This window comes from Dunckerocampus dactyliophorus, chromosome 8 (genome assembly GCF_027744805.1).
Source record: "Dunckerocampus dactyliophorus isolate RoL2022-P2 chromosome 8, RoL_Ddac_1.1, whole genome shotgun sequence".
Lineage (NCBI taxonomy): Eukaryota > Metazoa > Chordata > Actinopteri > Syngnathiformes > Syngnathidae > Dunckerocampus > Dunckerocampus dactyliophorus.
Window position 1 is genome coordinate 28,064,511 of NC_072826.1, and position 19,028 is coordinate 28,083,538.

The 19,028-nt window shown below is 40.3% G+C and overlaps 2 protein-coding genes across 7 annotated transcripts in view; both read right to left on the reverse strand.

Annotated features, from left to right (window-relative positions):
• LOC129186697 (von Willebrand factor A domain-containing protein 1-like) overlaps nucleotides 1-11,700 on the reverse strand; it is a 49,351-nt gene extending 37,651 nt beyond the window's left edge. For 4 of the 5 annotated variants that reach the window (XM_054785192.1, XM_054785197.1, XM_054785195.1 and 1 more), the window contains exon 1: nucleotides 11,587-11,696. The gene's annotated coding sequence lies outside the window, so the exon portion shown is untranslated. Of the gene's footprint in view, nucleotides 1-11,586 lie in introns of all 5 variants that reach the window. The other variant, XM_054785200.1, reaches the window with a different exon arrangement.
• On the reverse strand, nucleotides 5,191-18,631 carry LOC129186699 (transmembrane protein 88). 2 transcript variants are annotated; one of them, XR_008572281.1, is made up of 5 exons: nucleotides 18,585-18,631; nucleotides 18,429-18,495; nucleotides 17,871-18,192; nucleotides 10,236-11,762; nucleotides 5,191-7,428 (listed from the first exon to the last, which is right to left on the reverse strand). XR_008572281.1 is itself a non-coding variant. In XM_054785201.1 (4 exons), exons 3-4 carry the CDS (start codon nucleotides 18,162-18,164, stop codon nucleotides 11,535-11,537), a joined length of 522 nt encoding a protein of 173 aa, XP_054641176.1. In that variant the 5' UTR covers nucleotides 18,165-18,192; nucleotides 18,429-18,495; nucleotides 18,585-18,631; the 3' UTR covers nucleotides 5,191-11,534. The 2 variants fall into 2 exon arrangements, 1 of the variants encoding a protein (XP_054641176.1); XM_054785201.1 differs by having other exon boundaries at nucleotides 5,191-11,762.
• Between the last annotated feature and the right edge of the window lie 397 nt (nucleotides 18,632-19,028).

A 19,028-nucleotide genomic window follows, 5' to 3' on the forward strand; every position in this document is an offset into this window, starting at 1 on the left:
GAAAGAGGCGGGAGTCACAGCTTCAAAAACCACCACATTCAGACGCATCCGGGAGATGGGCTACAACTGTCGCGTTCCTCGGGTCAAGCCACTTCTGAACCTGAGCCAACGTAGGAAGCGTCTCCACTGGGCCAAGGAGAAGAAGGACTGGACTGTTGGCCAGTGGTCCAAGGTCCTCTTTTCCGATGAAAGTAAAGTGTGCCTTTCATTTGGGAATCAAGGTCCAAGGGTTTGGAGGAAGACGGGTGAGGAACAGAACCCAAGCTGCCTGAGGTCCAGTGTGAAATATCCACAGTCCGTCATGATTTGGGGTGCAATGTCCGGTGCAGGTGTTGGTAAACTCTGCTTTCTTAAATCCAAGGTCACCGCAACAGTCTACCAGAATGTTTTAGAGGACTTCATGATTCCTTCTGCTGAGGATCTGTATGGAGATGCAGATTTCATCTTCCAGCAGGACCTGGCCCCTGCCCATACCGCCAGAAGCACCAAAACCTGGTTTGATGCCCATGCCATCACAGTGCTTGACTGGCCAGCCAACTCACCAGACCTAAACCCCATTGAGAATCTATGGGGTATTCTCAAGAGGAAAATGAGGGGCACCAGACCCAACAACAAAGAAGAGCTGACAGCAAGCATCAAGGAAATCTGGGCTTCCATAACTCCCAGGCAATGCCACAGGCTGATTGCTTCAATGCCACGTGGCATCGAGGCAGTGATTAAGGCAAAGCGATTCCCAAGTATTGAAGATTGACATATCGTTTTGAAAGTACCATATTTTGATTGGTTTGATGTAATCCTAATTTCTTTCTTTTTTTTCCTGCAAAAACTGAGAAGAAAATGGTGATTTCTTCACAGTATTCTAATTTTTTTAATTCCTGTTTTCGTGGGTTTTATGAGCTGGAAGCCCAAATTACGTAAAAAAAAAACCAAATAAACACTTGAAATCGTTTAAATTGTGGGCCCTGAATCTATAATCTATGAAAGTTTAACTTTTTGAATGGAATTATGGAAATTAAACAACTTTTCCATGACATTCAAATTTTTTGGAAATGGTCTGTATACTGTAGACAAATAACCATTCACATTCATACCTATGGACAATTTAGAGTCACCGGAGTACCCGGAGGAAACCCACGCACGCACGGGGAGAACATGCAAACTCCACACAGAGATGCTCAAACGGAGATTCAAAGCCAGATCTTCCAGATCTCCTGACTGTGTGGCCAACATGCTAACCACTCGGCCACCGTGCAGCTGAGAACAAAACAACTTATATAATAAGTGTACGTTTGTAGACACCTTCTCATTCAATGCGTTTTCTTTATTTTCATGACGATTTACATTGGAAATTCTCAAAACTATGAATGAATACACGTGGAAAAAAGTAAGAAATAACTCTAAATATGTCTTATATTTTAGACATATATATTTATGTCTTATAAGTTAACTAATAAACTAATAAAGTAAAGTTTTTTTGACAGCGCTGCAAAGGTGTTCTCTCAATGAGCTTCATGAGGTAGTCACCTGAAATGGTTTTTACTTTCACTGTATGTGTATGTACAGTATATGTGTGTTTGTATAGATGTATATATATATGTATATGTATGTAAATTTATATATATATATGTACATATATTAAAAATTAATTAATAAAAGTAATTAATAATTAATTTAATTAGTTGTTTGTTTTAATTATATTTATATTACATAATTAGATTATATTTATATTTATTATAATAATATGTACACATATATAAATACACACACATATAAAGATAAAATAACATTTAATAAAGAAATGTATTGATATATATTTTTTAATTAATTAAAAAAATCCATTCATTAATTAATAATTAAATTCATTAGTATTTTTTTATATAAGTAATTTTGTTTTAATTATATTAAATAAATAATATACAGGGTCAGGCAAACTGATCTGATACATTTGTAGGTTAAATAAAAGGCAAATAAAGTAAAGAAACAAAAAAGTGTTTCTATTTTCAAAAAGTACATACAATGCCATTTTGCTTTGTTTCTTTATAATGCCATTGTTTTTCGTTTCTTTTTCAGTTGCTGCCATGAATTGGACTGGTGAGCATCGCGCTTTCATTGTGGAAACGTTTATCAAAACAAACGAATCTGTAACTGCAACACAACGAGCGTTCCATTTGCACTTCAGTCTTGGTAGACATGATCCCTTAGCAGCTCCAAACACCATCTTGTTATGGTTACCAACTTCACAGCTACTGGATCTGCATTGAGTGTGTGGACAATAACGGATCCCATTTGACTGGTTTCATTTTTAAAACATAATGAAACAGAATGGGGTCTGCGCGGTGGTCTAGTGGTTAGCATGTTGGCCAACACAGGAACAGCCTGGAGATCGGGAAGACCTGGGTTTGATTCTCCCTTGGATGGAGTTTGCGTGTTCTCCCCGTGCGTGTGTGGGTTTTCTCCGGGTACTCCGGTTTCCTCCCACATTCCAAAAACATGCATGTTAGGTTAACTGGCGACTCTAAATTGTCCATAGGTATGAATGTGAGTGTGAATGGTTGTTTGTCTATATGTGCCCTGCCATTGGCTGGCGACCAGTCCGGGGTGTACCCCGCCTGTCGCCCGAAGTCAGCTCGGATAGGCTCCAGCATGCCCCCGCGACCCTAATGAGGAGAAGCGGCATAGAAAATGGATGGATGGATGGAAACAGAATGACATTACATGTACTTTTCGAAAATAAAAACACTTTCTTGTTTTCTTTACTTTATTTGCCTTTTATTGAACCTACAAATGTGTCAGATCATTTTGCCTGACCCTGTATTAGTATTTTTGTTCAATATAAATAATTTTGTTTTAATTATATTAAATAAATTATATATATATATATATATATATATACTGCTCAAAAAAATTAAAGGAACACTTCGAAAACACATCAGATAATACCCCTATAGGGTGATCATTTTCATTTCTATCAAATGATGTGGCATCATTTTGTTACTAATACATCACCCACTTATTATCAGGAAAGATATTCAAGATCATTCTTCCCCCAGTTTAGATCTGATGTGTTTTCGAAGTGTTCCTTTAATTTTTTTGAGCATTGTGTATTTATATATACAGTAGACGCCCCTATAACGTAAATAATCTGTTACGAGAACCTTTATGTTATAGGGTTTTTACGTTATACGAAGCGTAAAATACATGTAAATAGCCTAATCTGTGCCAAGATCTTCCCAAACTCCCCCCTTTGGCCCTTCAAAATATTCAAAGTCCACCAAATATGGTGGGAAAATATAAGAAAACGTTAGCATAAACATAGTAGAGTAACATTCCAATATAAAATAAGGTAATAAATAAGATTACTGTAAATGAATAAAACTGAAAAACAAAAACAATCCTACCGTTCACGAGATGTCTTGATCAGGAGCGCAAGTGGAGGCAGGAAGGAGGAGGAGGACTAGCCTGAGTCGAAACGCGACTCAAAGAGTCTAAGAGTCAGCTGGTGTCACAGACAAACGCACACGCACTACACGATAATGCTGTGTGCAAAATTTTAATTTGTAACTTAACTTAATTGTTTAAGTTAGTTTAAGGGCGACTACGAAGAGGAAGGAGTTTGAAGGGAGAATCCTGTCTCTCACACAAACTCACATACGTGCTGTATAACTCAGCCAATGAGATGAGAGCGTAGGCGGTGCCCCGAAAATCAGCCAATGAGAGCGTGATGCGTCAGAAGGCGTCACCAAGTGTTAGTCTGAACTTGCACCGAATTGAGGCATTAATAAAGTTGATTGAAAAAAAAAAAGACTTGCACTGACTTGACGCTTTATGTTATGTATATGTAATACGAAGCAAAAACTTTACATACATTCTTTATGTTCAGTGGAATTTATGGAAAAGGAGGTTTATGTTATGCGAGGTACTACTGTATATACTGTATATACACACACACATATATATCCATCCATCCATTTTCTATATCGCTTCATCCTCATTAGGGTCGCGGGGGCATGCTGGAGCCTATCCCAGCTGATTTAGGGCGAAAGGCCTTGGACTGGTCGCCAGCCAATCGCAGGGCACATATAGACAAACAACCATTCACACTCAAATTCATATCTATGGACAATTTAGAGTCGCCAATTAACCTCACCTGCATGTTTTTGGGAATGTGGGCGGAAGCCGGAGTACCCAGAGAAAAGCGCACACGAGGAGAACATGCAAACTCCAAACAGAAATGCCCAGGGGAGAATCGAACCCAGGTCTTCCCGATCTCCAGGATGTTCCTGTGTTGGCCAACGTGCTAACCACACATATATATATATACATTTCTTTATCAAATCTTATTTTGTCTTTATCTTTTCACACAGGAAGCGAGCAAATGTTACATGAGAAAATGTAAGCAAAGTAAATATTGTAAGTGTCAACCTACTGTAGATACGGTGCGAATGAATTATCAGGAATAGACATGGAGAAAGGGGAGGATTAAATAAGCTCCACTTCTTCCTACTCCTTTTCTGGGACACTGAATTTGAAATGTACCTTGTTAAGCACGTCTGAAACAAATAACTTGCACAGTTGGTTTCATACAATGCCACTTATTGGATATACAGGACACGGTGCGGTTGTGACCTTTTCCTGTGCTTTTGGACACACTTGACACACTCGTGCATACATAAGCATCCATTATCTAATCCACTTCCAGTTGCAGCATTCGCTGGTCTCGTGGAGATGTGTGGGCTGCTTGGAGCAGTCGGACGAACCCTCATGGATTCAATTTCGAGTTATGCTAAGAGCCTTGTATTCGGATTCACAGAGTGCTAATCTGCTATGATGTTGATGAAGGGGAAAAGCGGATGTTCAGTAGATGAAGCACGCTACATGAAATGTGCAAGGTTGCAGTTCAACGGTGTGATCTTTCTAAATGATGTGCTTGTCTATAAGCACGTTGCTCACCGGGATGAATCCAGGAGACTTTTCCCCTGATTAGGTGATTAACTGACTTGTTCTGCAGATGTGGGTGCATTGTTAATATTGATTAGCAAAATGAGGATGTATTAGGGTGGTTTGTCTTAAAATTGCAGCCTGCACCGTGTCCTTTGTGTGTGTGTGTGTGTGGGTGTGTGTGTGTGGCGTCTTTGTGTGAGTTGAATGTTAAATCTAATCTCGTTGTTAAAAAGGTCACATCACAAAAGAGATGCTGCAGTTCTCTTTTTATTGATAGGCGCTCTCAACATGGTATTGTGTGTTGTCTTTGTTTGCTACAAGCAAACACACACACACACACACACACACAGGAACACACAAAAAGCAAGAGTCTGTCACCATGGCTATCGCAGCTTTAACCAATGATTCTCAACTGGTGGGTTAGGTTTCAAAAGTGTGTCACTGGTCCATTGACAGGTTGTGATGAGTTACGTGAAATATGTAATACCACATGATTCCTGCATCACATTGACGAAGCACAGGAACTTTGGAAGTCCAATAACAATTGTTACCTTACATGTCCGCCGCCATCATGCTCGTTGATTAGCGTTTGGAAGCACCTTGAACGCCTTAATTATGAATACTTATATCTAAAAATCACGTGTGTGGTGTCCAGTCATCATGATTGTTATCACTAACATATTTCAAAGCACTCGACCTCCGCCAAGATCCCCCCATATTGTGATTCACACCAAAATAATAATCCTACATTCCAAGTGCTTTGACCCTTTTTTGTAGAGTTATATGCACAAATGCCCAAAATGGTCCTATTTTTCACACAAACAAACAAACAGATAAACACCAGCAAAAACTTATTACTTACTTAAAAACGTATTATTGCATTATGTGCAAGGTTTTATTTGCCACTATTTTTCATTAAGTTAACCGTGCACAGTTATTTTTACCTCCACCTTTTTTTTTGTTTGTTTGTGTTCAAAATAACTTGAAAGATTCTGAATGGATTTAGATGAAATTTTCAGGAATTGTCGGAAATGGGATGTGGAAGAACTGATTACATTTCGGGGGTGAAACAGGTCTGAACCGTCCGGATTCAGGAAATTTTTTTAAAGGATTCTATAACATTGCGAGATAGGACCATTTTCGGCATCTGTGCATATAACTCCACAAAAAAAAAAATAATACGGGACAAGTTTCCAACAGGTTCTACAAAATATCAAAGACTGATCCAGATAATGGAATCATTCCGGATGCAAGGATCCAGAATATGAAAAAATAGAGGACCTTTGGAATTTTCCTCATAGGAAGACACCAAATGAAGCTGCAAACATGCAACAAACACCATGACATATAGCCAAGACACTGTGGAACCTGGAGTGTGCCAACAGATTTGTTGTATCTTCAAAAGCTACAGTATGGAGCTTGATCCAGAAGAAAACCGCCATTACGGAAAATGCACTTTCTGTGAATAACAACTGAACTAATATTGATATCATTGTGAATCCAATAGCTAATGCTATGTTTTCATGGTCAAGGAATCTAAATATGTAGATCTAGAACTAATATTTACAGTATGGTGTAAATCACAATATGGGGGAATATGGCACTTGGCAGAGGTCTGCGCTCTCCAAGTGCTTTTCTAGTTTTACATGTTTTTTATGGAAAAGTAAGCAGGTTTTGAGCGCACCGCAACTTTAAATTTTGACTCCGTGGTCAGGTTTTTTTCTTCAACAGGTTTGAGGAAGGTGTCATGCACAGCTGAGTGAAATTAGTGAAATTTTGATATCTCATTTTAATAATGTACAGTAGAAACCTGGTTAGCGTCATTCATTTCTACCAGGAGCTCCGACTCGAACTGAAATGGATGGTAACCGAATCAGTTTTTCCTCATGAAAAATGAATCCACTTAGTCCATTCCAGAAAGCCCAAAATGTTAACACAAAACACGTTTTCATAGTTTTACAATTAAAGTCCCTCACTCTATCGCGGTTTTTCAAAAATTAATGAATTAACAAATGATTGCTGTTTTGGGAAGTGATGTGTGTGACGTCAGCTAGCTAGAGTTTACTGTTAGTGAGTGCTAGCAGCAGGTTAGCAGTATAGAGAGTGGCCGACAGCAGCTCCTGTGCGTTCTCTGCTTGTTAATAAAGCCATTGAAGTTCATTATGAGTCTCTCATTAACCATCTCTCCTTACACTGGCCTCTAAGTGTCCGTAACGTTACATTGATAAGACAATAGCCACCAGGAAGTACGCAGTCCATCCTACCGTGTGAGTCTATCTTGTCTTTATTTATGACTAATATGGCTTATTTTCTATTATTATGTCTACTATATTGGGTAACACAAGTGTAAAGGTGACTATAGGGGTGTTATTTAATGAACGGGATAAAAGAACATTTAAGGTTACGCTTACCTTCACTGAAGACGGGATTCTCGATGTGAGTGAAAACAGGAAGGTGGTGGTGGTTGATGTCGCTGCCCCGTCGCGTCTTTGGGAAAAGTCACGTATTCAGTGAAGGTAAAAGTAACCTTAAACATTTCACTCCTCATTTATATGTGTATATACATTTTTTATGCATGTAAAGTTATAAAAATGTGCTTTGTGTTGCCATTTTTAGCTTTCTGGAGAATGCACGCAAACCGAGGCAAAATTATGGCAAAAATTTCAAACGTTAACGGAAAAACGCGCTAACCATGGAGGAATCTAATCGATGTTCCACTATATTCCTTTTTGCATGTAGTTACCATCTTCCTCCTTCTTTCTTTAATAATGTGCTCTGAAATGTACGTTGCAAGGGTAATTATGTGTATTTATGTTTAAAAAGATGACATAAAAAACAGCTGGTTGTTTTGACTGCAATAAAAGTGGGTTGTGACTTAATGACCACAGAAAAAAGTGGGTCTCAGGGTAAGACCAGTTGAGAACCCCTGCCTTAATGTACAGTCAAGCCGCTGTATTATTCAAACCTCTGACAAATTTTGAGTTAAAGTGACTTATTACTAGTAAAGTGAGTATTTTTTAACTGGAAATCACACAACAATATGACAAAAGACAGAGAGGACTTGTGTTAAGAGATTTTTGTGAAAAATTGTATTGTTTTTTTACATTTTAGGAGTGATTGATATTACTGATCTTGTAGTTAAACTTGATAGTTTGCATTACATGTATTTAGAAAGGGATTATTTGGACATGGAACTTTATGTTAAAATCCAAAAACTAACATACTTTTTCCCCCAAATTATTGTCTCTTGTCTCTTCTAGTGTCATTCCCAGCTAAAATTTAATTCAACATATTGATAAATATACGTCTGCGCAACTCAAGTGAAGTTTTTGAAGGCATTCTCAATGACACCAATACAAAGCAAAGGCACACAGAAGGAGGAGGATGCTGGGCAAAATGACCCGGCGGCAAAAAGGCAGCACAATGAGCTAAAACAAACCCCCCCAAAAAGCCTGGCTCTCTTTCAACAGCCATGACTCTGCCATATTGCCATCTTCTGTTTTTCTAATGGCGTTTTTATGGTGCTATCTAGACACACTTAAATGCAACGTTTCATAACCTCCCGCCTACAAGACATGACTGCTAATAAGGCTACATGAGGTACAGTTGTACTATTTTTCCCATAGGAAGTAATGGAAATAAACATAATCCATCCCAGGCATCATGATGCCTTAAAGGGGTCCTATCCTGCTTGTTTCTGAGGTTTTGAAATAAGTCACTTTTAATAAAACGCTATATACGGTACATCTCAAGTTGTGTACAGGGTAAATCTGCATTCCTCTCCTCTTGGATTCCGCAGCCTCCTCCACCGACCACGCCTACTCTGTTGCCACCGTTTCAGAAGCGGCATAAACGTTTTGAAAACACACCAACCATGATGTGGCACCACGTTATGTAGAACCAGTGGTGTGCAGTTAGGGCCAGCAAAGCCTTCTCTGCTGGCCTAACCACTACCAGAAACACTGATCAAAATTCCAAGCTTCAACTTTAGAATTTGTTCAATTAATTTATATTAATTTATTCCCAACAGTCTATTATCTTCATTTTGTAGCATGTTTCTTGGCTGCCGTGCTTCCAGTATGCATCTTACTTTTTTTTGTCCAAGTTTGTGTTGCCATATCAATGTAATCTGCCCAGGGCCTTCAGAATCAAATTCCCAGACATCCTGATGAGGTCCTACACAGTAGCAATGGGGCTGTTTTTTTGTTTTCAGATTTCTGATTTGCCTCAAAGCCAGCTTGCAGGCCCCCAATTCTGACTGGTTGATCAGAGCAAAACTGTTCTACATGATAAGTTATGAAAAAATTCTTGCCGGCCCACCGACGGGCCAGGTCCCAAACGCAGCGCCCACCACTGTATGGAACAACATTTGAAATATATACGTATTGTACATGAGTTTGAAAAGTTGTACATTTAGGATAGGGCCCCTTTACAGGGGCTACAAAAGTAGATAGCATTTTCACATTCTTAACTCTCGACCTCTCAAAACGGACCTTCCTATTTTGTAAGATGCAGTGGCCAGTGAGTGTCGACAGTATATGACAGGGGTGTCCAAACTTTCCCCAGCGAGGGCTGCATACGGTCAGATCAAAGGATCCCGCGGCCACTTTGGTATTTGACATTTGATAAACTATGCCATGCAGACATGCTAACAAGTTTTATATATCTAACAAAAATACAGCCTCTGCATCTCAGCTTTGTGTTATGGTGTGACTAGGTGTATTGTTACTTTTTCTCCAATGCTCGTTTTTCCATTTTAATATATCGTTTTAATATACCGTTTTTTAATCGTATCTTTAACTGCATATCGAATCGTCTACCACAGAGATTGACATCCCTAGTACATGGCGTGATGCATGAAGACATAAAAGACGATGGAAAAGCACTGAAACCTTATTTTCAGCGTCAGACAGAATGAAAACAATGCTTCTAACATGTCTATTTGCGTCCTTACACCAAATAAGTCTGCATGAATCCATTCTTGTATGTGTCCTTTGTCGTTTCGCTGCACTGTTTGGCAAAAGTCTGAGCTCTATAGCCAAGTTGCAGCCGGATTTCACGCACTGTTTCCAGGCTGCTAGGAGCCCTGGACCGCACCACACTTCTCCGTGGAATATCGCTGGACATTCTTCCAGTGGAATTTACACCAGATTGCACAACTATTATGCTACAGGGACTCTAGCAGCTAGCACGCTAGTGAGCTAACCAGTTAGCCTTGACTTTATTTCTTCTAAACTTTAAGAAAGTGTTTCAAACGGAGTGGAGAAGGACAAAGTAAGAAGCCAAAAACTTACCATTTACACACGAAATGGGAGGAGAACCTTTTTCCATTGTGCATCCATGGCTGGCTACATCAAATGCAAGGTGTAATGTAATGTATGGATGTCTCATCCATGTAACATTACTGCTGCCATAATACTACATATCACTTGCTTTTGACTAATAATAGACAATAGTCTACTAGGAAACATTTAATAATTAATTTCTGAAAAAACACAATATATTGAGGGAGCGATAATCGAACTGCAATATTGTGAGGGACTGTATATTTTTTAATGGTATTTATTGAACAATTGGGCACTTATACAGTTGGGACATTTAGATGAAGCGGTATGAGGAAATGACGAATCTATAGATTTCTGTTATAAGGCAATTATTTCTGGATTTCACATTTTCGAGTTCCAATAATGAAATATAACTTAGATTTTAATATAAATTGTTTTCCCATTATGATGGACTATCTTATTAATAGTGTTTTCCGAAATACTTATTTGAACAATTTCCACGTGACAGCTGCACATTGTATGCGGCAATTTTACATGACTTCTAGTTATGAATACACTGATTTGCCCCCAATCTCTTTGAGGCAAGCCTGAAAACAACAGCATGTGACATCACGTGAAACCCAGAAATATTTTCACTTTACAGTAATCCCTCGCTATATCGTGGTTCGAATATCACTCCCTCACTATATTGCATTTTTTCAATAAATAATGACTTGATAAATGATCGCTGTTTCATGGTTGACTTTGGCCTATTATTAGTCAAAAAAATATTGAAAGACAGGTTATATGCAGTATTGTGGTCAGTAGGCATGTTATGAGACATGACGTTAGATTACATTAACTTTCACACTGCATGGCGACAGAGCCGAGCTCACATGCCATGGCTGAAAACGAGTGAAAGGAAGGTTCTCCACTCATTCAGTGTGGAAGTGGTCAATTTTGGCTTCTTTGTCCTTCTTCCCCACTTGGTTTTGTTACTAATGTTGCGAAAATTATTGTGCAAATTACATTTTTTTCCCATAGTATTACGATGTTATACTCGCAAAAGTTTTTGTTGTGATGTTACAATTTTTTATGTTAATATTATGACTTTATTCCAATATTTCTACATTATTGTCGTAAAATTACTGGTCTTTTCCCATTTGTTTTTGTTAGTTTTCTTGTTTCATTGTATTTTCAAAATGATAAAAATTGGCCATGTGCTGCAAATGGCTCCTCGGGCCACACTTTGGACACCCCTGTTATATGAGGTCAAAAAAAGCCACCTTAGACCCAACATGGTGTCTCATATTCGCCATCTTCATGTAATCAGACCCAAGCATGGACGCCGCCCACCCAGTCCATGAGCCGCCCCCGATACCGTGCACGGGTGATTGGCTGGATGAAAAGCAGCAGTCGAAACCTTCGCAGCAGCCCGCAGAAGACCGCCGCTGCCACGACCACAAGTGGCGACATCATCACAAAGCCGAGAATGATGAGGGCTGAGCTGCTGTTGTCGTCTAGGTAACGGCAGACGGTTGACGAGCCGTTCAGAATCTGTAAGGACACACAAAGGAGGGGTGTCGTAAGAGTCTGCACAGGGGCCTTGGAGGACGTGTGGAAGTGGGTGCCGTGTGTGTTTCATCGGGAGAGACATCATCGTGCGGGTAGTGAGGTGTGACGACAGCTGACAAAAAGTGTCTCAGAGTTGTCCGCAACTCTCTGAGCTGTCAATCATCACACACATCACACACCAGGGGTACACAATAAAAAAAAAATCTTCAATATGAGGTTATTCGAGCAGGGGAGCAGTCACGACAACTCGCCAATCGGCCCTCCAATTGTGGACGTATGCGTGTAGATGTGTGTCAAATCATGCTGCACTTTTCCTGCTCCAGTAGCTCACAGTAGAATCCAGAGTGTCAAAGTGGCTGCAAGCTGTGCAGAAGGATGCAGGAAGTCTCACCGCAATTAAAGCCATCACAGCTCACTCGCTTGCCAGCTCATTTCCAAGCAGTTTCGATTTTGTTTTACATTTGCAAAAGACAGGAACGTTGCAGTCATCCATCCATTTTCGAAAGCGCTCGTCCCCATTTGGGTCACTGTGCGAATGAAATGTTTAATCAAAATAAATAATTTTTGCTATTCGCTAGAAATTTTTAATACATTGTCAGTAGCAACCGTCAGGAAAATTGAACCAAACCCTTCAAGAGCACTATTTGGGGTTGCCCATGTTTCATCTCCCTTAAATCCAAAAAAGATCTTTTAGCGTTTGCAACTTTGTTGGCTCCAGGACTCATTGTGTTGAAGTGGAAAGCAAAGGCACCACCCTCCCACACCCGCTGGATGAAAGACATGCTCTTTTTTCTTCAAATACAGAAGATTAGGTTGTCGCTGCATGGCTGTTCTAGGAAATTAAGGGAAACATGGGGTCCTTGTGTTAAATTTGTTAATGAGACTGATCTCCAACTCACTCCTAAGTGGAAAAACTGTAGATTGACTTAGACTAGTCTTACTGAAATTGTGTCTTAAAACAAAAAAATATGAATACATTTCCCGTAAGACATCACAGTAAGACACTAAAGTCTTTTTTTTTTTAATCAGAAATGTTAAATCTCTTTGAATTGGCACTTCTTTGGTCTTGGGTCTTGCTGTGGGTTGTTGCACTCCTACCTACCTGTCTACCCTCGTATCTCTCCCACACTCAATGTGCCACCCTGGAGGAGATACACTACCTGAGCAACTTGTGCAGGCTGCAGACTGCGGCACAGGCTACCATTAGTAATGAGTGCGCTGAAAAAATACAAAATGATATGTATTTTATAGGAGCGGCTTTGCTAATTACCGCTTTTTCCCATATGCTGTCTTTTGCTGACTCACAATTGCTGCATCTTGATATCACAGATCTTTCAGAGTGTATCTTAGTGCCTCGCCTGTGTTTATTGCCGACTGAGCTGTCCATACCCCCACGCAACAGTGAAATATGTTGGCTTGATCAAAAACACAGCTGTAGATCTTCACAGGAGGATGTGCCACAAGACTCAGGTAGAACCAAATCTATTAGTCCCTGAGGTCTACACCGTCGGCTGTAAGCCAGACTGCATGATGTCAAACGGGTAGATCATTCTTTACTGACTGTTCACACTGCGCAATGGAACATACTGAATTATGGCTACCAGGCTTTAAACGTCATTCCATCATCAGTGCAGGCCGCATGTTGTTGTTGTTGTAGTGGTGAGCTGAATGTATGAAAATGATAACACAATATACCATATTGACCCGAATACAAGACGTCTTATGTCCAGGGTGTAGAGATTCATAGTTGTGTGCAAAAGTTTGGGCACCCCTGACAATTTCCATCATTTTCATGAATAAATCAGTGGGTATTTGGATCTATCATCTCATTTTGATATATCACAGAACTGATGGACAGAGTAGTATTTCAGAAGTAAATTGAGGTTTATTGAATTAACACAAGATATGCAATATGCATCAAAACAAAATTAAACAGGTGCAGAAATGTGAGCACCCCTGTCATTTTGTTGATTTGAATACCTCTGTCTATCTAGCATCGGTTAATTGGAGCACAAAAGATAGGTTTTGTAAGCTTATTAAGCCTTGAATTTCATAGATAGATGCATCCAATCATCTCATCAAAGGTATTTAAGGTGGCCAGCTGCAAGTTGGTTTTCTCTTTGAATCTCCTGTGAAGACGGGCAACATGGAGTCCTCAAAACAGCTGTCAAATGACCCGAAGATGAAGATTGTTCAACATCATGGTTTACACGCAGGCTACAAAAAGCTATCTCAGAGTTTCCACTGTGAGGAACATAATGAGGAAATGGAAGACCACAAAGACAGTTATTGTTAAGGCCAGAAGTGCTAGGCCAGGAAAAATATCAGAGGCAAAGGCGAAGGATGGTGAGAACTGTCGAAGACAACCCACAAACCACTTCCAAAGAACTATAACATCAACTTGTGGTTCATTGCTTTGAGGTATGCAAAAGAACATTTGGACAAGCAAGCCTAATTTTTTGAATAAAGTGCTGTGGTGATGCATATTGCACATCTTGTGTTAATCCAATAAATGTCATTTCACTCCTGAAATATTGCTCTGTCCATCAGTTATTTGATATATTACTTGTAAAATGAAACTGGAGATTTGTAACTCAATGTACCCAATGATGTATAAATGAAAATGAAGGATATTGTCAGGGGTGCCCAAACTTTTGCAAACTACTCTACCTGCAAACCAAGAGGTGGGGCCAACTGACTTATTGTACCAAGGGAGTCAGAGCTTCTCTTTCTGTCACTCTGATTTTGTCTGGAAAAACTATGATTAAAAAAGCTTGTAAAAAAAGATGAGTCGTTTTACAAACTCCTCATCACAATTTTAAGACCAGTTGAAAAATTGCAAGAAGTTACATTTTCCACTGTTGGATACAAGAGGTTCTAAGTACAACTTCAAAATGTAAAAAGAAGAAATGGGAGTGACACAAAAAAAAAATGTAGTGAGCAATTTAACATGTTAGACAAGTTTCATGCAGCACACCCGATATCCGTGGAACTATGTCGACACACAACTTTGGATTTATCCACTTGCCTTTGTCCATCCGTAACTTTAACAGGGAAGCCAAAGTGTTCCCAAACAGGAGACCGTAGTCAGATGGGAGGGTCTTCCAGGTCAGGCTTCCCGCTTCCATTTGCCATGACGCCATTTGTCACGCCTGCGAGCTAGCGTTCCTCCCCCTCAGTCTGTACTGTCCGACACTCAGAGGCGTCCATTCGGAAACTCGCCCAGGACTTTAGCTCCGCGTGAAGCGCTTAGATCACTCTAGTAATAAATTTAATGAGAAAAATAGCATAAAGTATAACCAAAATGGTTCAATACATCCATGTGAACCATTACACCCCTAGTTGTTACTGGTGCCGAGTGCAGTCCAATAACCATCAGACAGATGCCATCTGCCAGAGAAGGCTTTGAAGAATGAAAAAAGGTCTTCAAAGGCCTCGTCTTCTTCAGTGCCACAAAATTGCTCGTTTGGAATTTGCAGGAGAGCACCAAACATGGGACATTGAAAGGTGCAAGAAAGTTTTATTTTCCCTTGACGGTCCTCATGGCTTCCAACGTTACTGGCATGACAAGGAGATCCCAACTGAGATGTTTTCCACATGGCACAGTGGAGGGGGCGCCATCATGATCCTTCAATAGAACATTGGAGCTTCAGGTTGTGCAGGGGCGTCAAATGGCAACTGGCTATGCGGAGATGTTGCAGGGGGCATCCCCCATGCCTGAAGGCCCTTGTTGTGTGGTAATGACTGGATTTTTCAACAGGACAACGCTGCACTTCACAAAGGACTTCTTCCAGAGGAATAAGCTCACTCTTTTTTGACCATCCTACCATACATGTTCCCCTGATCTAAATCCAAATGTGAACATTTGAGAACATGGCACAAGAAGTTTACAAAAATGGACATCAGTTCCAGACAGTGGATGCCCTCCGTGAAGCCATCTTCACCACCTGGAACAACATTCCCACTAGTCTCCTGGAAACACTGGCATCAAGCATGCCCAAACCCATTTTTCAGCTGATTATCAAGAATGGCGCAGCTACTCATTACTGACTCCTTTTTCCAACATTTTATTGCTATTTTAGGGAGGTTTCGGGGTGGTTTGCAATAAATTGCTTACTCAATTTTTTTTTTTTGTCTCACTCCCATTTCTTCTTTCTGCATTTTGAAGCTCTACTTAGAACCCCCTTAAGATCCAACAGTGCAAAATGTACATTCTTGCAATTTCTTAACTGGTCTTAACATTTTGATCAGGAGTGTATAAGGAAAAATACAAAAGGAGGAAGGGGAAAGTGCATGATACAAGCCACAGTCTGCCTTTGGTCCCATGACACTTTTTGTATGAGATTTACGAGCTCTGTGTTTGAGCTACGACGACCAAATTTTGCTGTGACTACACTATCTATTGTCTGAGAGGTCAAAAATTGTAGTATTTACCTTGCTTTAAATAGGGCAATCTGTCCTCCAGAACGCCTACAATAGTTGTTTATACTAGCATTGTTGTACTGCACTAGCATTGCACCTGCAGCGATGTGTATACCAGAGGTTGTCACATCGTCTCAACCTGGGACCCACGTTTCAGTCACCACCTTTTTTATTTAAGTCAAACAGGCTCTGCAAAGAAGACAAAGATTAAAATTAAATATCAAAATTGCAGTAAATAAGACCACAAAATCAGATATCTCATTTATAACTGTGCAATGAATATATACCAAGGAGGAAGATGACTAAAATATTGTTTAATTTTACCTCTAGATTACAAAAACAAGTCAAATATCAGTTGTTTTTTTTTATATATTGTTATTTTTATTTGTATTTATTTTACAAAATGCCTCAGGCATTTTATAAGGCCTCCCGAACTCCTCTCTGGGGAGGTATTTAGGGCATGTCCGACCGGTAGGAGGCCTTTGGGAAGACCCAGGACATGTTGGCGAGACTATGTCTCTCAACGTTGCAGTTACACAACATTACACATCGTGTCAAAGCATCTTCCTGCTGGAAAATGTTGAGTGAATTGACTTGTGAGAGAGAGCCCTGTACTGGACCCCTTTCTATCTGAGTTACCGTTATTTTTTGTTTACAATTTAAAGCAGAGAAAAGAAATGTGTGAGTATACAGCAGGGGTGTCAAACTCGTGCCATGGAGGTCCGAGACACTGCAGGTTTTCTCTCAGGTGCAGGTGATTTAATTGATGAGCTCCTTCCCTCAAATTGAAGGTGCTGATCATTAAAATCACCTGCTTTAGTAACTGGCTGGTAAGAAAACCTGCAGCATCTCGGCCCTCCATGGCACAAGTTTGACACCCCTGGTATACAGAGTCATGAGCAGGGGTGCTGCTTTGCTGCCCTCTATCTGCTGTCTGTTGCAGCACACTGCTGACTGCTGTGGGAGGAGCTACCAGTACACACCTGCAGTCTATTACTCACCTGGACAACTTAAGCCGAGCTGTTTCACTTACCTGTTGCCCGATTGTTTCCTGATCCACACCTGCCTCGTGTAGTCTACCGTGAATTAGCTGTCTGGTCATACCTGCCTGTTTTGTGAGCACTAGTCATTTCCCTGCTCGGCTATCTCCAGCAGTGGCTTTTTGTTGTACTTTGGCTTTTGTACTTTTCCTGCTTGATTCTCAGCAGCTCCTTTTGTTAGTATTAGTGTTTTAACTGCTTGGTTCTCAGCAGTGCCTTTTGTTAGTATTGGTGTTTTTCCTGCTCGGTTCTCAGCTGTGGGTTTTCGTTAGTGTATATCTTTTGTCTCCTGCTATCCCCGTGTCTGGCATCGCTTTGTGTTTTAGGATTTTTGTTGTAGTTTTTTTTCCTGTGGCAAGGCCCGGTAGATTTGTATTGTACTTTTGCCCTTGGTGTTTTGCTTTGTGTTTTTTGGACTCTTGTTTGAACTCATTTTTGTAAATAAACTTCTGTTAAATGGACTGTCTCTTCTTTGCATCTTGGGTCGTATTACTGGCCTCGGCCACTCGTGACATACGGGAGAGGAAATGTAAAATTACATATTAATTTTTTTATGATTAAAAATCCAGAATATATTTTACAATAAAGTATAAAATACTGTGTGTGCCCAGAGGTGCTCATCACTCACCCTGGAATGGCACAGGAATCCAGCATAGAGCGGCAGCACAGCAGGCAGCAGCACCACAGAGAAAACCACAACCAGGAGCAGAGCGCCAGCGAGGACCATCATCATGTCCCAAAGGACCAGAGCTGCCCCGCATGCCAGGCAGCCACACCTTCCTCTCTGGCTGCCCCAGGCGGAACCTCCACTGTGAGCCACGGGAGGGGGCAGCATCTTGACTCGCTCACCCATCCACAACTCTTCCTCCTTGTCCTCGTCACCAGAGCCTCCATCGTCCAGGTCCACATCCATGCCACACATCCTGAGCGGCAGAAGTGCAAACTCAGCACTTGAAAAGACACAAGTAAACAGATTTTTTTAATGAAGACTGGTCAATCTCATCAGCAAATGTTGATCAGAAAGTCATTAGATTGTAAATCAGGACACACACACACACCATCTTATTGATCAGTGTTTAGTCACTGAAGGCACTAAAAGCATGTTGATACTGTACATCCATCTTATGATATCAACAATAAGGCTAGCAAACACAGTAACTAAATAGTCCACGTAGTCTTGACCTACCTGAAAGTCTATTCGAAATCCACTCTATCCTCTCACAAGTCTTCCCCGTGCGGCAAGCTTGCTCTCACTTCGAAAAGAAACACCAAGTAAAATACAAAATAATACCTATGTTATCAGTTTTTGAAAGGTTAACAAGAGCGGGAGGAAAACAATCACCTGCCAGTTGATGAGAGACGCGGCGCTGCGCGAGAGGGAAGAGAGAGAGGAGAGGCGCGTGCCAGCCCAGCCGCGTTCACGAGACGTCACGTGGTCACAGCCACGCTCTTTCACTTTTACCACAACCCCACTCCCTTTTTTTTTTTTACTTCTTGGCTAATTATTAGTTATTTTAACTTAACTTTCTAATTTAATAGCTCATTAATAAGAAAAGTTATAGCTTAATAATGTTGCACTGTTTACAATTTGCGCCTTTAATTTTTATCTAGCTTCCATTCTATTGAAAAAAACTTTATTTCTTCTCTTAGGTGTTCAAAGTACGGCACAGGGGGCATATGTGACCTGCGGGTGCTCTTTAATTGGCCTTTTCATTAATAAATACACAGTTAGGGCCGATGAAAAGACAACTAGAAGTCACAAGAAAGAGTTGATGTAAAAAAAAAT

Bases quoted from the DNA above. Each gene is read 5' to 3' on its own strand.
- LOC129186699 (XM_054785201.1), bottom strand. From the start codon at position 18,164: ATGTGTGGCATGGATGTGGACCTGGACGATGGAGGCTCTGGTGACGAG. The intron at 11,763-17,870 runs GTGAGTGATGAG...GTGTCCTTACAG, and splicing joins GATTCCTGTGCCATTCCAGG to ATTCTGAACGGCTCGTCAAC.